Source organism: Typopeltis vanoorti, chromosome 18 (assembly GCF_054136105.1).
Source record: "Typopeltis vanoorti isolate ZY-2024b chromosome 18, IOZ_Tvanoo_1.0, whole genome shotgun sequence".
In the NCBI taxonomy this organism is placed as follows: domain Eukaryota; kingdom Metazoa; phylum Arthropoda; class Arachnida; order Uropygi; family Thelyphonidae; genus Typopeltis; species Typopeltis vanoorti.
The window spans coordinates 88,199,020-88,218,125 of record NC_143566.1 but is presented as its reverse complement, the minus strand read 5'-3'; the positions used below and the strand labels follow the sequence as shown (position 1 = coordinate 88,218,125).

The 19,106-nt window shown below is 37.6% G+C and overlaps 1 protein-coding gene across 3 annotated transcripts in view; it reads left to right on the top strand.

Annotated features, from left to right (window-relative positions):
* The window catches only part of PNKP (Polynucleotide kinase 3'-phosphatase), a 242,599-nt gene that overhangs the window by 11,963 nt on the left and 211,530 nt on the right, over positions 1–19,106 (top strand). For 2 of the 3 annotated variants that reach the window (XM_090408408.1, XM_090408407.1), the window contains one exon: positions 11,772–11,998. In XM_090408408.1, coding sequence (XP_090264534.1) covers positions 11,772–11,998 — 227 coding nt within the window. The remainder of the gene's footprint in view (positions 1–11,771; positions 11,999–19,106) is intronic. The other variant, XM_090408409.1, reaches the window with a different exon arrangement.

Sequence of the window (19,106 nt, the reverse complement as noted above, 5' to 3'; positions counted from 1 at the left end):
ATAATCTCAGCGATGGCCCAACTCAGAGACAGGCAAAAACCTACCCCCCCCCCAAGCAGAGCCAGACCTGCACCGGTTTCGACCTTTATCGAGGTCTCGTCAGTGGGAGGCAGACCCAGAAGTGGTAATACTAAGGCAGAAGCAATGGAGAGGTCATCTTTACTTATACGAGTTGTCAAAAGGTGTACCACCTTATTATTAATTTACTCTGGATTTAGAGAAAGATGTTGGAAGTTTGTTTTCCACTTGGTTAGACTATAATAAATCTAATTTAATCGTTTAGCCAAGTGTAGGCAAACAAAGTTTGCACCTGAAGTAGTTCAGGACTGAGGCAACTCATAGCAAAGGTGGACCAAGCTCTCTTCACTCCTTGTCTCAGTATCTCCCATAATGCAAAGCACAACTCCTTGCAGACATGTATACTGCTATGGATTATAATACATAGCATTATACATCTATAATAATGCATAGCATTATACATGTCCGCAAGGAATGCACCCAGAAGGGGGGGGCATGGGGGTCCTGGCCTTCCCCAAAGAAAAAGGAAAAAACACTAGAAAATTTTCCAAAAATCTTTTCCTAATTAAAATTAAATTTTTTTATTTATGTTGTGTTGTGTCTTCTATTTCTATACTTGTAGACATGCCGATAGCCCATTTGTCCCAATTGCAAAATTCTTATCCAGGTTATACAACAGCTCTTCAAATTCATTCTAAGGGAATTAGCATTGGTATGCCTGTTTAAAAAGAGTCTTACAACATCACAATTTCCAAGAGAAAGAGTGGAAAAAAGATAAAATTGTTCCACTGCATAAAGCTGGTGATAAATCTGTGGGTACAAATTGTGGGCTAATTTGCATATCTGGAGTTGTGGTGAAGGTATAGAGATACCGGTGAGAATTAGGAGACAGAAATAGGTTCATAACAGCAGCATTCTCTGTGGTTGTCGACATGGGTTTGTTAAAGGGAGATCATGTTTTACTAACCTACTTATGTGCCATAAGGTGACAAATGTCTTAGACAAGGCAGATACATATACAATATATGTTTGATGGACTGCCACACGACAAGCTGTCTGGTGACTGGTTGTCAGATAGGTATCAGAAACTTGTATATGGAAGGGCAGTTTGTATATTGTTTAGTTTGTATATTAATGATAATGCGATTGGTTTATCTGGTGATATGCAGCTGTTTGCAGATGATGCAAAATTGGGCATCATCTGCAAAAAGATGAGCAATGCAGAGTCAAGCAGATATTATGGCCATACAGGAGAAATTGAATAGATTGCATGAATAGTCAGATAAATGGAACTGTCAGTTCAGTGTTACAAAGTGTAAGGTTTGAGGGCGCTAGTGGGTCAGGCGCTACGAACGTGCTTTGAAGAGCTCCTGATTCAGATAAGTTTTACTAGGAATAATTAAGTATATATGCGTAATTGTTTAAGTAAGAGCGGCTGTAAACGTTGTACGCTACCGATAGTATTAGTGTGGGTTTTTTTTTTCTTGCTTAAACTAAATACGAAAACGTTAATATTAGACCTAGTAACCTGCAGAAAAAAAAAAATGGCGGCTGCATTGTCATTCCATGATTTTAATTTGGATTTCAGTAGGTTCGTTAAGTGTGAGGTCTGTTATATGTATTCCTTCGATTACATAAATGATTTGTGGATGTTTAGTGCGGATGGAAGAAGGGTGTGTGCGAAATGTGACCTGAACGAGGAATTGATGAATGCGAATATGAAGTTGATGACAGAAAGTGCTAGTACCGATTGTGTCGTGAGTGCACGTTTGAAAGAGAATGGCGAGAAAGACAGGCGAAAAAATGTTAAAAAATCAGGAAAAAAGAAAAAGAGCGATTTGACAACCGTAACGGATGTTAAAAGGGACGAAAGTGAGGCGGAAAGAAACGAAATTGAGAGAACGAATGAAAGTAGAAATGGCGTGGTGCAGAAACCGCAAGTAAAAAAAATCGAAAGAATGAATGATAGCGAAAAAAGAATGACTGATGGCGAAAGTTGGACGCATGTTGGAACGAAAGTACTAAACCAAAGAAAGATGAATGACAGTAAAAGTGAAAAGAATGATAGCGAAAGTTGGACGCATGTTAGTCCGAAAGTACGGAAACAAAGAAAGATATGTGAGAGTGAAAGTGAGAAGAATGACAGTGAAAGTTGGACGTATGTTGGACCGAAAGTACGGAAACAAAGAAGGATGAATGAGAGGGAAAGTGAGAAGAGAGGGTCGAGAGTTAGAAAGTTAGAAAGATTTAATGATAGAGTGAATGTGTCGCGAGGTTCAGAAGGTGAATTGGATTGGATGAAGCAAGAAATGAAATGGATGCGGAATGAAATTAAGAGAATGCAGGTCAAAACTATTAAAATAAATCATGATGGCATGAAAGAGTTAACAAAAGATGAGCGAGTGGCGTTGTATGGCGACTCCATTATTAAAGGTGTGCTAGAGGATAAAATGCACAAGGTATGTTTTCCAGGCGGTAAAATGAGTAGAGTGATTGAGGCATTGAACATGAGGCGGGAATGAGCAAAAGAGTTAATTGTATTAATTGGAACAAATGATTTGAGAGAGAACAAAGAGCATGTCAAAATGAATGTCAGGAGACTGCTTGGAAAGATAAAGGAGAATAGTGTGACAGGAAGGGTGGTCAGTGTGTTGCCTAGGTATGATTGTGGTGAAATGAGGCGGAGAGCAAGGATTATGAATGATATTCTGGCTGAAATGTGTGAGGAGATGGGAGTACAGTTTGTTAATGTGTGGAATGAGTTTGAGGGACGAAGTGAGCTGTATGGGAGCGATGGACTGCATTTGAGTGGTTATGGTGTGAGTCGCTTGGAGAGACTGCTGCTGGAAGGTAGAGAAGTGAATAGAGAGAATGAATCAGATCAAGAGGGGAGTGATGTGGAAGAGCAGGAGAGTAAGACAGGAGAGATTGAAGGAGTGGAAATGAATGTGGAAGTGAGTGGTATGAGTATAGATAATGAGAGAATGGGTGTGCAAGAGGAGCAGGGAAACGGGGAGGCTCAGGGTGGACAGGGATACACAGCGTGAGAAAGGTGGATGCTCCAAGAGGAGGTGAGAGAATGTGTAGGCAGGAAAGTAATGGGATGATCAGGGATCAAAAGGAAACAGATGGAATTGCAAAGGGTTCTAAAATGAAGAAGCAGAAAGGGAAATGGCCCCAGTCCAGCATGGAGAGATCACATCGAGTGAGTGGTATCAGTGGAACTAGCTGTAGATCCAGAAATGAGTTGTTGTGTTTGTATACCAATGCTAGAAGTATAAGAAACAAGGCAGATGAAATGGTTGCACTAATTGCGTCTGTGCACCCAGAGATTGTCGGAATAAGTGAGACATGGTTAGATGAGGATGACATCCTGACAGGAATAGAGATGGAAAGGTATGATGTGTTTCGTGAGGATAGAAGGGGTAAAAAGGGAGGGGGAGTGCTATTGATGATAGAGAAAGAGTTATGTCCATACAAGGTAGAGATGCAAGGGGGAAATGGGGCCAGTGGTTTTGAGGCAGTATGGTGTGAGATAGAGGTGAATAGAATCAAATACTTGGTGGGATGTTGTTATAGACCTGGTAATGTGGATGGTGGTGATAGTGAAATGTATAGTCAAATAAGCCAAGCAAATAAGAAAAGGGTGATCATTATGGGTGATTTTAATTATGGCAATATAGACTGGAATGAAGAGATAGCAACTGGAAGTAAAGAAAATGAGTTTCTTGAGTTTTTGAGGGATAACTACCTCAGACAGTATGTAACAGAGGGCACAAGAGGATTAAGGGTCTTGGATTTGGTCATCTCATCGGAGGATGTAATTATCAATGAGGTATCAAATCATCCACCAATTGGTGAAAGTGACCATGAGGTGATTACTTGGGTGGTTGCCAGCAGTGCAAGGACCCCTGTGAAAAAAGGGTATATGTGGAACTACAAGGGGGGTGATTATGAAGAGCTCAGGAGACAGCTTGCAGGTGTAGCATGGAATGAGGAGTTAGCTGGAAAAGAGATCAATGCAGCTTGGGGGATTTTCAAAAAATATTTAGTGGATGCAATGTCTAAATGTATACCACGGGTGAGAAGGTTAAATAAGTTAGGTGTGAGATGGATGAATAAAGAGATTAAGCATGCAATACAGAGAAAAAGGGCATTGTGGAGGCAGCATAAGAGAAGTGGAAGTAACCAATTTCATGAGTTCTACAAAGACCAGGCAAGGAGAGTGACTTGGTTGGTGAGAGTAGCTAAAGAGAGGTATGAACAGCAGTTAGCTAATGAAGCTAAAAAGAATCCTAGGGAGTTCTTTCGATATGTAGCCAGCAAAAGAAAGAATGATTATGGAAGGATGACATTGATTGGAGGAAATGGTATAAAGACAGCTGTTGCAGAATGTGTGGTGGAGATACTTAATGAGCAGTTCATAAAGATCTTTCAATCTTGTGAATGTGACTTCATGGAGAGATTAAGAGCAGTTGATGATGGGGAGGAGAGACTGACTGTAAGTGAGCAAGAGGTGTTTGGGGAGTTGAGTAAACTAGATGTAAATAAGGCTGTGGGACTTGATAATATATCACCACGTATTCTGAAGGAATGTGCCAGAGAGTTGACACCTGCCTTGACATATTTTTTTAATACGAGTCTTGCACTTGGTCAAGTCCCTAAAGAGTGGAAGGAGGGCAAGATTGTGCCACTTCATAAAGGAGGTGATCGAACTCAAGCATCAAACTATAGGCCTATCTGTGTGTCGGGTGTTGTGGTTAAGTTGTTGGAGAAGCTTGTGAGAGCTAGAATCCAGAGTTGGGTTGACAACAATGGTATAATCTTTGATGGACAGCATGGATTTGCTAAAGGGAGGTCGTGTTTTAGTAATCTACTTATTTATTACAATAAAGTGACTGCTTCCTTGGACAGAGGAGAAGGATACACAGTAATATACTTGGATTTCGCAAAAGCTTTTGATAGAGTGCCTCATGATAAGTTGACAGTCAAACTAGAGCAGATGGGGTTGGATATTAGATTAGTGCATTGGATTGGAGACTGGCTATCTGATAGGTATCAACAAGTTGTGTATGGGGGTGCAATATCCAGGAAAAGGAAAGTCACTAGTGGAGTGCCTCAGGGATCTGTTTTAGGGCCATTACTATTTAACTTGTATATTAATGATATTGGCGAAGATTTGGATGGAGATATTCAGTTGTTTGCAGATGATGCAAAGTTGGGAAGAACCATAAAGAGTAGTGAAGATGTTGTGGCCTTGCAAGAAGACTTGAATAAATTGAGTGATTGGGCAAGCAAATGGGGGTGTGAGTTCAATGTTGCAAAATGTAAGGTTTTAAAATTTGGAAAACAAAGATGGGATGCAGAATTTATGCTTGGTAAGAATATATTGTTGGAAGTAGAGGAAATAAGAGATCTGGGAGTGATAGTGGATAAAGATCTAAAATTTAGGGGTCACATCGCCAAAATTGTGAAGACAACACAAAGACTTCTGGGAATGATGAGGAGGACACTGACGTGTAGAAGTAGGGAGATTCTTGTTCCATTGTATAAGGCTTTGATTAGGCCACACATGGACTATTGTGCCCAGATTTGGTCACCTGGTTTTCAGAAGGATGAGGAGATGTTGGAAAGGGTCCAAAGGCGACTGACTAAGGTAGTTTCTGACCTCTGGAATGTCGAGTATGAGGAAAGATTGAAAAGATGTAATTTGCAGAGACTAGTGGAGAGAAGGAAGAGGGGAGATATGATAGAGACCTACAAGTTGGTAAGGGGTTGCTATAGGATCAATGGTGGAGAAGTTCTACAGCGAATAGTGGGAGATCAGGGGAGAACCAGAGGTCATCCCTGGAAACTGTATAAAGAGGGTATGAGTAGGGGAGTGAGAGGCAGGTTTTTTTCGTGCAGAGTTGTGAATGATTGGAATGCCTTGCCTGAGAGCGTGGTGTCTGCAAGGAGTTTGAATGTGTTTAAGACCCGGTATGATGAGATGTGTGTGAGATAAAAGGACCTCCTAGATGAGTCTTTGACTCCATGAGGTCTTGTTTAATAATAATAATAATAATAAAGTGTAAGGTTTTGAAATTTGATAAGCAATGATTGATACAAAGCAGTGGCACACCCAGAAGGGGGGGTGGCATGGGGGTCCTGGCCTTCCCCAAAGAAAAAGGAAAAAACACTAGAAAATTTTCCAAAAATATTTTCCTAATTAAAATTAAATTTTTTTATTTATGTTGTGTTGTGTCTTCTATTTCTATACTACTTATGAATTAGCGATCATTGCAGATGATCAACTCTACTCAACTCGAACCCCCCCCCCCCCAGATTTAAACCTGAGTGCACTACTGATACAAAGTATATACTTGGTGGCGAAACTTTGAAGGTGGTGAAGGTCATGAGAGATCTGGGAGTGGTGGTGGTGGTAGACAAGTACATAAAATTCAAGGGCCACATTGCAATCGTGATGATGCCACATTGGATAATGGCAGTGATGTGGAGGACCCTGATATGCAGAAATAAAGAGGTTATGATACCCTTGCATATGGCCTTGATCAGATCTCATATGGATTATTGTGCACAGATTTGGTCACTGGGTTTTTCATGGTGATGAGGATATGTTAGAAAGAGTCCAGGGAAGATTCACAAAGGTGGTAAATGGTTGGAAATGTGGAATATGAAGACATTAAAAGAATATAAACTGCAAAGCCTCATGAATAGGAGGAAGAGGGGGGCGGAATATGATTGAGACATATAAGTTAGTCAGGGGTTGTTATCAGTTTGACATGGAAGAGATTTTTCATAGAATGAGAGGGGAGGGGGAGTAGAATAAGAGGCCTTCCCTAGAAACTGTATAAGGAGAGTGTGAGCAGAGGAGTGAGAAGAAAGTTCTTTACATGGAGAGTGGTGGTTGGTGACATTGGTGACTGGAATGCATTGCCTGAGTGTGTTGTGAATGTAGACACACACTGAATCAGTTTAAGATATGGTTGGATGAGCTTTGTTAGTAGTGTGTATGTCTCATGATAAGCTTCTGACTCCATGAAGGTCAGATGTTAATATAATGATATTAATAAATATTCATCATCATCATCATCATAATAATAATCACAGGGTGAAGTAAGAACAGAGAAGAACAAGGTGAAACTAGAAAAAAGATTAACATTCTTTGTTCTAACTTCACTTTCTGATTCTGCTGATGATGGTCCATTAATTTCTGGCCCTGATATTTACAATAGGAAAATTATTATTCTTTATTCTTATGAATATGTGTCTAATAATCATGTTCATTTTTGTTTCCTTTTTTATTTTTGTATTGGTATGATTAGTGATTCCTTTTATTCTGAGAGCATTTCTTCATTTTTCCCATGTTAAATTTCCCAGTTTGCACATATCTTTCATTAGTTCACTTGCACCATATTTGATGAATTTGGCTATGATTCCATCAGTATCTTAGCTGCTTTATTGTCTTATTTTATTTAAAGTCTTGTTGATTGTGATTGTTGACAGTAATATCATCAAGATTGGTTCAAAACATAAAGGGCAAAAGCTAAAGATAACTGTAATTGATTTGCAGGACAATGTGTGGTACAGTTGTTTGCAAGGATAGAAAAATTAGAAACCACTTGATGGTTTAAGAAGTTAAAGAGGCGGCTCTGAAAAAGAAGAAATCACATCAAAATTTTCTTTCAACTAAGTAAGCATTTACATACTTAAAGAATATAGAAAAAAATATGAAATAGCAAAATTATGTGTAAAAGTAACTAAACAAAAGTTCAGGGAAGAATATTAGTATTCTAGACTGCAATGGAGTCATAACTCATTGTGGAAGGTCTGCTTTAGACAACACAGTCTGCTGAAAGTTTTGAATGCACAAACTTTGCTTACACTTGGATAATGGATTAAACCTAAACACAAAATTACATAAGCAAAGTGGAATTAATTTTTCTTTGCCGAGTTTAGCTGACTGGCAGAGGAGAGTGGATATGATAAAAACTTATAAGTGTTGCTAAAGGGATTCTATAAGACTCTATTCTATTCTACTCTATTCTATATTTGTAGAATATTCTATATTCTACAAAAGAAATTTTCAATACATGGGCAGTAGGGAGAAAACAAGGAGTCACACTTGGAAGTCATCTAAGATTGTTGTTAGTAAGGGTGTGCAGACTAGATTCTTTATTTGGAGAGTGGTGAATGAGTGGAATGGATTACCTGAGGTGATTGTGAGCACTGCAACAGTGAATAAGTTTAAGGAGATGTATGATAGGTATTGTGTTAATGGATAGAATGGGTCTCCTGCGATGAGGCTTTTGACTCCATGGAGTACATAAATAATTTATTTATTTTTTTTTTAGAACTGATCCACAGATAAAAGTTTGCTTAATGTGGATAAGAAGAAATTTGTTAATGTGTGCTTTTTTAATATTGTAAAAGTTTGTAGTCTTTTCCACATAATTCTTGTCCTTCTTCATTGCTCAAGCTATCATCTGATCTTTCCATAATCACTTTGTAATTACACATATATATCCATTCCTCATAGAATCCACCATAAGATGATTATTTCAGGATCACTTTCGCCATCTAGAAGTAGATTCATCGCCTTATTCAAAATAACATTCTTTGCAGGCTCAAATCTCTAAAGACTTGATTCTCTTGTACTCTTTGTGTATACTACCCAAGGCAGTTGTCCCTCAGAAACTGATTTTCCTTACTCCTCAGTCTGCTTCTGGAATCGCTTAAGAGTGCCAAGGGTTGCTTAAGGGTCAATAACTGAATAACTGGAAGGAGACCTCCACATTGCCTTTAAGGAATGCAGAGAACTGACTGGGGCTTCTGACCTAGTGTTTGATCCTCACCTTGTGGTGCACCCTTTTTGCAGGTATCCAGTCACCCAGATGATTATCCCCTTGTATAAACATTTCCTTGTCATCTCCATCAACATTTCCAGACCCATAATGATTAAATGTTTTATCCTCACTATGTTTGCATCATGCAATACAATTTCAGAACCACTATCACTATTTAGAACTAAGTGGTTGTTTAGTTCTAAATAATGGCAGTAGTTTTGTAATATGATAAAAACAAAAAAGAAAGATGGTAGAATACTTCAAAGATATAATGAATAGAAAAAAACCCGAAACAGAAATTCAAATAGCAGAAAGAAAAGAAAAAATTAAAAATAGATACCAAAGAAATTTAAAAAAAAAATGAAATACAGAAAGCACTAAAAGAAAGTAAAAATGGAAAAGCAGCTGGTATAGATGGTAAACTAATTGAACTATTAAAAGTGGATATAGATTTAATAGTGAATATACTCATCTATTTCTTAACCGTATATGAATGCAGGAAGAATAGCCGGATGAATGGAATACTGGGTTACTGATCAAAATACTAAAAAAGGTGATTTAATTGATTGCAGTAATTGGAGAGGAATATCATTAAACACAAGTAAAATACTAATAAGAAATTAGAAAGAATAAAAAAAGAAATAGACCAAAGGTTAAGAGAAACACAATCAGGATTTAGAGCCAACAGGTCATGTATAGATCAAATATCAACACTGATAATAATGATGATGATAATAATAATAATAATAGAATAGTCAATAGAATGGCAGTTAAATCTTTTTGACGGCATTAACAGAGAAGCAGTTTGAAAATTAACGGTCATATAATGGCATAATGTGTAAAATTATTAGCATAGTTAAAAAAAAAAAGTTATGAAAAATATAAAATACAAATCATACACAATGGAGAACGTTCAGAAAAGTTTGAAATTAAAATAGGTGGCTAGACAGGACTGCACTCTCTCCTCCCCAATTTCTTTTTATTATAGACTGGGTTATGGGAAATGCTATGAAAAACGTGGAAGGAATACAGTGGAATTTAATAGAACAAACTGAGATTTTGCAGATGATATATATGTTTACTTGTACATGCACAACAACATATGAAGACAAAAACAAAATCAATGGAAAAGCCTTAGCTGTTGTATTAAGAATAAATAAAATGAAATCAAAAATAATGGAAATAAATAACAGACAAAAAGAAGACATAGTACTGGATGGTCAAATTTTAGAAACAGCAGAGAATTTTTATTACCTAGAATCAGTAATAAATAAACAAACAGGAGCAGAGGAAGATATAAAAACTAAGATTCAAATAACTGGGAGCAGAGGAAGATATAAAAAATAAGATTCATATTTTACCTAACATGTTAGGTAAAATATGGAGATTAAAGGAAATAGGCTTAAAAAACCAAATCAGCTTATTTAATACAAATATCAAATCAGTTTTACTCTATGCATCAGAAACATAGACAACTGCAAAAGCAATTAGAAAGAAACTGGAAAACTTTGTAAGTGAAGTTTAAGAAGAATTCTACAAATAAAATGGCCAGAAAAGATGTCCAATAAAGAGTAATATAAAAAAAAAACTAATCAAAAACCAGTAATGTATGACATTGATCAGAGAAAGTGGAGAATGTACTAAAAATACCTGAAAAAGACAACTTCAAATAAGCATTAGAGTGGAATTTGCAAGGAAAGAGGAAGAAAGGTAGACCAAAGATGAGCTGGTGGAGAGGAGTAGAAGAAAACCTCAGCAACATGGAAAAGATCTGGAAAAGAAATAAAGAGAAAGAAGCACAAAACAATGAGATCTCTGTGGTTGAGGTCTTGTGCTCCCAATGGAGTGAAGAGGAAGTTTCGTAATAATATCCATTCCTCATTGAATCCAGTTCCTTATACATGGAGAGATTTTGTTTCATGCTGTATGCATTTTGCTTAATGAATGTACTGTATTTACTAGAATATGACTCGCACTTTTTCCACCCCAAAATTAATGTTAAAAAATTATCGGTGAGATATATGAGGGGATTTTTGGAAACTAAAGTTTTTCAGGAAAAAACTAAATTGACATTTATGATTAAATCCATTCATTTAATTCATCATAATTTATAATATAAAATATTCATTATAATTTATAATTGCTCACATTATTTACAAAATGAATGTATTTAAATTTTAATTATCAACGTTATTTATGTGATTGGTTGCTCACCTTCATCATGCATATATTTGAAGCTTTTAACGACAATGCTTCTGTAATTAAATTAATTACTTCTGGAAAAATCATGTCACAAGCACTCAAAATCCAGTTGCACAATGGTTCTGATGATAGTCTCTTAATCTTAATCCACCCCAGCGCAATCCAAGATTGAGAAAAAGTCAGTTGTCTCACTCCCACATTTCTTCTGCTGATTGCTTCCATCTCTATGCATATGATTGGTGCAGTATTAACAAAATATTGCGTGACTCAATGACAAAGGCAAGCCGATGATTGTTGAGTTGAAATGCTGATTTTCTTCAGCTGAAAGTTTCAGATATTCCAAAATATCTGAAACTGCCATAACATTCACTATTTATTTCTTAAAGTTTTAAACTCTTTTTGTGTGTGAACTATATGTGAAACTTTTTAATTTCTTCTTTTGTAAAGTAAAATCAGGGATGCAAGATATATTCGAGGGTGAGTTATATTCGAGTAAATATGGTATGAAAATTAGTATTTTTTTAAATAATAAGAATGTTAAACAGAATTACTCTATTTTCAAATCATATGTTTGGTACTGAAAACTTATATTTCTAAAGTTTAAATTTATGAAATCATGATTTCTACATTAAATCAATAATATATACAGTAAATTGTAGTTGTAATTTTAAAATTTCCGTTTAACACTTTCTTGTATTTAAAAAGGCGATGAGAATGATGTTGGTGGTGATGATAATCATTTGGAAGATATAAAATTGCAGCTGGCTCTTATGAAAGAAAAAATGGGTTCCACTTCACCAAATAGAAAAAGAAAAGTTAGTGGTTCTTCTCCAAGCAAGAAAAACATTCCTGCAACCAGGGATCACTGGCAAGAAGAAGGAAATGGAAAGCTTCTTGTATTTACAAGTAAAGGAGTAATAGGTTGTTCAAAAGTAAGTTGAAAAATCAGTTTGGAAATATCTTTATTTGCTTGAAATATTTCTAAGTGAAATGTTTAATGGCCATCCACTAATATAGTTGATAAAAAAAATCTACTGAATAGCTACAGATTTAAATCCTGCTTAATGACAACTTTTTTGGAAAAGTTTTCCACATGTTAATTACTTTTAAATGTAGTGTGGCCCATATTTATTCCTCCTCCTTCAAATCATCAGCAGCACAGGTACTGACCATAAAGGAACACAAAATTAGGTAATATAATAGTACTATTTAATTTGATACCAGACTTGATTAAATTGCTGTCCTCAAAATCATATGTAGACATTTTTTATATGTGAGCTCACCACAGACCTGTTGTATGTTATTAATACTAGAATAGTTATGGGTAGGATAAGGATTAGACAATCTGCAAATCCTATCCTAAACCAAACATTAAACTTCAGTACTTGTTGGAAATAGCAGACATAAGTATAAATTTATAAATATGAATAATAATAACACTTTAGCATACCTTCTACCAGTAAAACCCTATCTTCAGTATATAACCTTCAGTATATTCCAACTCACTATAATATGAAAGGCATTAATATGGAGTTGGTCCACCATTTGCTGTTATAACAGCCTTCGGTCTTCTTGGTGGGTTTTCCACTAGATTTTGGTGCATTGCTGTGGTAATTTCCTTCCATTCTTTCGAAGAGCATTAGTGAGGTCAGTCAGTCATTGATGTTGAATGAGTTGGCCTTGCTCCCAATTAGCATTGCATTTCATTCAATAGATGCTTGATGTAGTTGAGAACAGGACTGAGTGGAGGCTAGTCAAGTTCTTCATCTCTTATCTCATCAATTCATCACATGCTTTAGTTTGTGCATGAGGAATTGGTATATTGATAAAGAGCCTTCACCAAACTATTGCCATAAAGTTGGAAGCACAGAATTGCCTAGAATGTCATTATAAATGACACTGTTTTGGAGGAAGTGTCATTATATAATGACACTTCAATGAGGAAATTAAAATTTCTTCATTGAAGGGGGTCTAGCCCAAAACATGAAAAAACACCTGCAGACCATGTTTCCTACATTAAACTTCATGGTTGGCACAACACATTTGGATATGTAGTGTTCTCCTGCCATTTGCAAAACCCAGACTCATGTGTTGGACTGCCAGATGGTGAAGTGTGATTCATCACTTTACATGATGCATTTCCACTTCTCCAGAGTCCAATAGTGGCATGCTTTACACCACTGTACCCAGTGCTTGCCATTGTTTTTGCTTGTGTGCAGCTCTGTGGCCATGGAAACTCATGATTTTCAGCTCCTGACAAACAGTTGTTACTTGAAGAGTGATTTTGAAACTCCATATCAAAACTCATTTGTCTTTCATGTTGGAGGCTTAATGGATTTTTTACAACACTCAAAAATAATTAAAATAGAATTTAATACTTCCTGTATTTCGTCCTAGTCACTAGGACATCTACAGGGATTACAGAAACAATTAATGTAACATGCATACAAATATCATACAATACTAAGCCCAACCACATGGGTGGTTGGGCTTAGTATTGTATGATATTTTTATATGTATGATATTTTAGTCCTATCTAGGCACTAGTCCTATCTCCACCTAGTATGATATTTTAGTCCTATCTAGGTGGAACGCCCTCTAAGGGCAGTAGTAGGTGGCCTGGAATGTAAGGTGGGACCTCTGGTGATGAGTGTTTCCCAAATCTTCGGAAGCTTAATGCAACCGTATTTATTAAGATTTGGTTGGTTTCTGAGAGCTGCTGCTTCTAAGAAAAGTCTCTCTTTCTTGAATTTGCTATGGTGGAGCATGGTGGTTTTCTTCCATGATACCCTGTGGGTGGTGTCCAAAACATGGTCGGCCAAGCCTGAATGGCTTTAGTTGTGTTTACTGATGTAAGACTTGTGTTCCTCCAGGCAGATGGATGCTGATCTGCCTGTCTGTCCAAAGTACGCTAGCTTACAGTACCCTGTTCTTTGTAAAATTTACAAAGTACCCTGTTCCGGTAAGCTGGTGTACTTTGGACAGACAGGCAGATCAGCATCCATCTGCCTGGAGGAACACAAGTCTTACATCTGTAAACACAACTATGGCCATTCAGGCTTGGCCGACCATGTTTTGGACACCACCCACAGGGTATCATGGAAGAAAACCACCATGCTTCACCACAGCAAATTCAAGAAAGAGAGAGACTTTTCTTAGAAGCAGCAGCAGCTCTCAGAAACCAACCAAATCTTAATAAATACGGTTGCATTAAGCTTCTGAAGATTTGGGAAACACTCATCACCAGAGGTCCCACCTTACATTCCAGGCCACCTACTACCGCCCTTAGAGGGCGCTCCACCTAGATAGGACTTTAGTGTCACCCACGTGGTTGGGCTTAGTATTGTATGATATTTGTGTACATTTGTTACATTAATTGTTTTTGTAATCCCCGTAGATGTCCTAGTGACTAGGACGAAATATAGGAAGTATTAAATTCTATTTTAATTCTTTTTGAGTGTTGTAAAAAATCCATTAAGCCTCCAGCATAGGACTTTAGTGTCAACTAAAGGCCTATGTTGGATGGATGGACTTAAGTGATTGTCCTCACAGCACTTAAGCCTCTACACACGAATTCATTTTTCTTTGTTTGAAACAAACTTTCAAACAAAGAAATGATTTATTGCACCACACATTTCAGCACTTAGTGGCCCTGCTCCGCTTTATGTGTTTAACATGTTGCTATTGTGGCATTGCTCATAGGCATTTCAAAATCACAATGACATTACTTACAGTTGATCAGTCAGCAGCAGCAAGGCAGAAATTTCCTGAACTGAGTTGGTGTGAAGATGACTTCCTATGGTAGTGCCACATTAAGTTACTGAGCTCTTCAGTACAGTATGGCCCATTTTACTATGAATATTTGTCTACAAAGGTTGCAAAACTGTGTGCTTCATTTTATTATTATTATTATTATTATTATACAGATACCTCCATGGAGTCCAAAATCATCGCAGGAGACCCAATCTATCATACCTCTCCTTTAATTCATTAACAGACAAAGCACTCACAACTGACTCTGGTAACCCATTCCACTCATTCACAACTCTCCAATCAAAAAATGTAGTTCTCACACTCCTACTAACCACACATTTATTTAACTTCCAGGGAAGACCCCTTGTTCTGTTCCCTCTAGCCATGTGCTGAAATATTTCCCCTGCATCTATCCTATAAAATGCTTTAAGCATCTTAAATGTTTCTATCATATCCCCTCTTTTTTGCCTATCAACCAACTTCTGCAATCCACATACCTTTAATCTATCCTCATGGGGAACATTCAACAGGCCATTCACCCCTGAATCCTCTCCACTGCTTCCTCATCCCCAAGAAACCCAGGTGACCAGATTAGAGCACAGTAGTCCAGGTGTGGACATATCAAGGCTTTATAAAAAGGAATAACAACTTCCTTATCTCTACTTGTCAGTGTGTGTTCTTCATTAGCCAAGTAATCCTTGGGCGACCTTAGCAATATGTCCTCTAAACTTGAACTCTCTGTCAACCTCCCCCCCCCCCCCAAGCTTCATTTATTTCTTGAAGTGCAGTGCCATTAATGTGATACACAGCTTGTAATTTGTTTATCCCAAAATGCATTACTTTAGAATTTTCCACATTAAACTGACACTCATTAATTGTTGCCCATACTGACAGCCTATTTAAATTGTCCAGCAAGCTCTCCAAAGTTCCTTGATTAACTATTACTCTACCTAATTTTGCATCATCAGCAAACAACAGAATATTTCCTTTCAGGTTATTTCCTATATAATTTATGTACAAATTAAACGAAAATGGTCCCAGCACTGAACCTTGCGTCACACCACTAGTCACTTGTTTTCATCTTGATTCTGCCCCTCCATATATCACTTTTTGATATCTGTCCATCATCCACCCTCTTATCCACTTAATCAGTGTCATATCCATCTCCATTTTTTTCTGTGTAACAGTTCCATGTAGTATTCTTTCAAATGCCTTTGCAAAATCCAGCAAAATCATCGTGTAGCCATTTCCTTTATCCAACTCAGCCATTACTCTATTATAAAAAGTTAGTAAATTACTAAGGCATGACAGACTTTTCACAAAGCCATGTTGATCCTCATACAGTATCATATTTTTATTTACCCATTCTTGAATTCTCTTTTTTACCAGTTTTTCAAATACTTTTACCACCACTGCTGAGATACTGATCGGTCTATAATTCGCTACTGCAGTCTTGGAACCTCCCTTACAATTATTTTGCCCTCTTTCCACTCTCCTGGAACTCTACCAGAGCTGAGACTTAAATTAAAGAGCCTAGTCAAAGGCATTGCCAGTTCGCCTGCACATTCTTGCAAAACCCTAGCTGATATCCCACAGCTATATTTACATTGAGATTCTGCAATATCCTAAAAACCTCTAATTCATCCACCTCTGTTCCCACATTAGTGTCTATCACATAGGTTAAAGCAGTTACCCGACTAAGATGATATACCCTTGCAAAGTGATATATCATCACTCAGTTCCTCAACTATTTTATCTGCTTCTGTCTTCTTGTGACCATCATCACCATTAAGGTTAATCTGCCATAGTCATTTTTCCTCTTACTTGCCACATAATGAAATAACTCTTTGGGATTTCCTTTGACCTGCTTGGCTAGATTCTTCTCATAATCTGATTTTGCCTTCATTGCCATGCTAGTCATCTTTCTTGCCTGAGCCTTGTACTGTTCATGAGTTTGCTGGTAACCTTTCTCTTTATATACCCTCCACAGCATTTTCTTCTTCTGCAGCTCGTGCTTGATGATATTACTCATGCATCTAACTCCTACCTGATTAACCCTCCTTACCCTAGGTATACAGTTTAATACTGCTTCCTCTAAATGATCCTTAACTATATCCCATGCACTACTAACATCTTTATTATGTAGTGTTTTATGCCATGGTACAGCTTTAAGCTTTTTTCCTAAGGATGTCAATCACCTGCCTTATAGTTCCACAAATACTGCTTCTTGATAGAATATTCCTCATGTTTTACAATCTCCCAAGTTAAGACCACTTGGTCACTTTCACCAATTGGAGGTAATGCTTTCACCTTGGTTATGGATAGCTCTTCTGATCCTATGACCAGGTCTAATACTCTCCCACCCTAGTCGTATATGTACACTGGTTAGAAAGAAGTAAACAGACACCATAGTGTGAGGAACAGACAGTGATAAGCATCCATCTTAATAAGATGTAGGGCCTCCTTTCACTGTTATGATCTCAGTAATCCTATGGGACATACTTTCCACAAACGTACAATAGCAATCAATGGGAATTTTGAACCATTCTTCATGCAAGCATGTAATGAGGTTTTAGACTGTTGTGGAGTGGACGTCCCTTGACTTCAACTGATGCTCATCCCACAGATGTTCAGTGGAGTTGAGATCAGGGCTCTGTGGAGTCCAGTGAAGTGTGATGATGTTCATGTTTACAAACCACTCAGCTACAGTAGCAGCCTTATGACGTAGTGCATAAGGCTTGCTGAAAGAGACAATAGTCAGTTCCTTAGAAATATCACAAAGTAGGAAGCATTGCATTGTCCAGAATGTTCAGATTCCTCTCAGAGTTCAGTGTTTGTGGCACCACAAATAGAGATCCGAGGTAAAACCAGGATCATACCATCACACTGCCACTTCTGAATTTTGTAGTTGGGGTTACACTCTTTGGTAAGAGATGTTCACTGGGCATCACCACACCCATCCATCTGTTTGGTAGAAGATGTAGTGTGATTTGTCATTCCATAACAGCTTTCAAAGCTACCACATCCTACTGTATACACTCTTTGCACCACTGAAGATTTCATTGCAGGTAGGTTCAAGTAATGTGCAGCTTGCATATTGCAGTCCTACCATGGAAACCCATGTTGTGAGCCTTGGTTCTGAATGTTTTTGTGCAGATTCATGTGTTCCAGTCGATGCCCAGAACTTCGCATTAAATGCATCGGCTGTCAAATAGCAGTTTTTACATATTATCCTTTGTAGTACCCTATGGTCACGTTCAGTGAGTATGGTAGGTCATCCACTGCAGGTAGCACTTGTAGTTGGCTGACTCCCTGTGCTTCCATCTCAGTAGATATCACTGATTGTTGACTCTGGGATGGCCTAATTTGCCAACAGTTTGTCAAACGGATAGGTTTGCAACATGGCATCCTATCACAATGTCTCTTTCGAATTCCATCAGTTCCCCTCTTGCACCCAGACACTGTTGCACTGACTTGGGAGTATCATATTCCTTCAATTTATACTGGCTACAAACATGTGACTCATTACATGGCATGATGTATCTTGTCCATGGGAGTGTCTATTGCTTTCATTTCAAGCCTTTCCATGCTGGCCTGGTTGGCCAAGTGGTTAACATGCCTGCTCTCCAACCAGTAGGTCACGGGTTCGAATCCCACTATGGGCATGGATGTTTGCAATTGTGATTGTCTTTAGGTGAAAGATGACTTTCATAACCCACTGTGAGACCATCTCTCTGCTTCTTGGAGGCCTTTATTAGCTGAAAAAGTTCCATGTTTGGTCTCTCTCTAGAGCAGGGTTTCTGGACAACGCAAAAATAAAATTTAAAAAAAAAATGTATATATAAAATTGACAAAAAAAAAAAAATGCTTACCCAACCATGGTGCATACGTATTATAGGTTTAGTAGAATTAGATAAGTACCAGATCGACATAATAGGGGTGACTGAAACAAAAAAGACCAAAACTGGTGAGATCTTTCTGAGCAATAAATACAAAATGTTATATTCAGGCAATGACAATCAAGGAAAAGAAGGAGTAGCCATAGTATTCAACACAAAATACGAGGCTAATCTTCTTGAATGGCAGTCAGTCTCAAGTAGAGTAATGTGGGCAAATATGAGAATGGGGAACTGGACAATGAGACTTATTTGTGCCTATGGTCCCACAGAAGGTTCTACTAAGGTAGAAGTGGAGGAATTTTTTGAGGCTTTAGAAAAAGCAACTGACACAATGAAAAAGGAAAAGTTGGTCCTTGTTGGGGATCTAAATAGCAGAGTAGGAAATGAT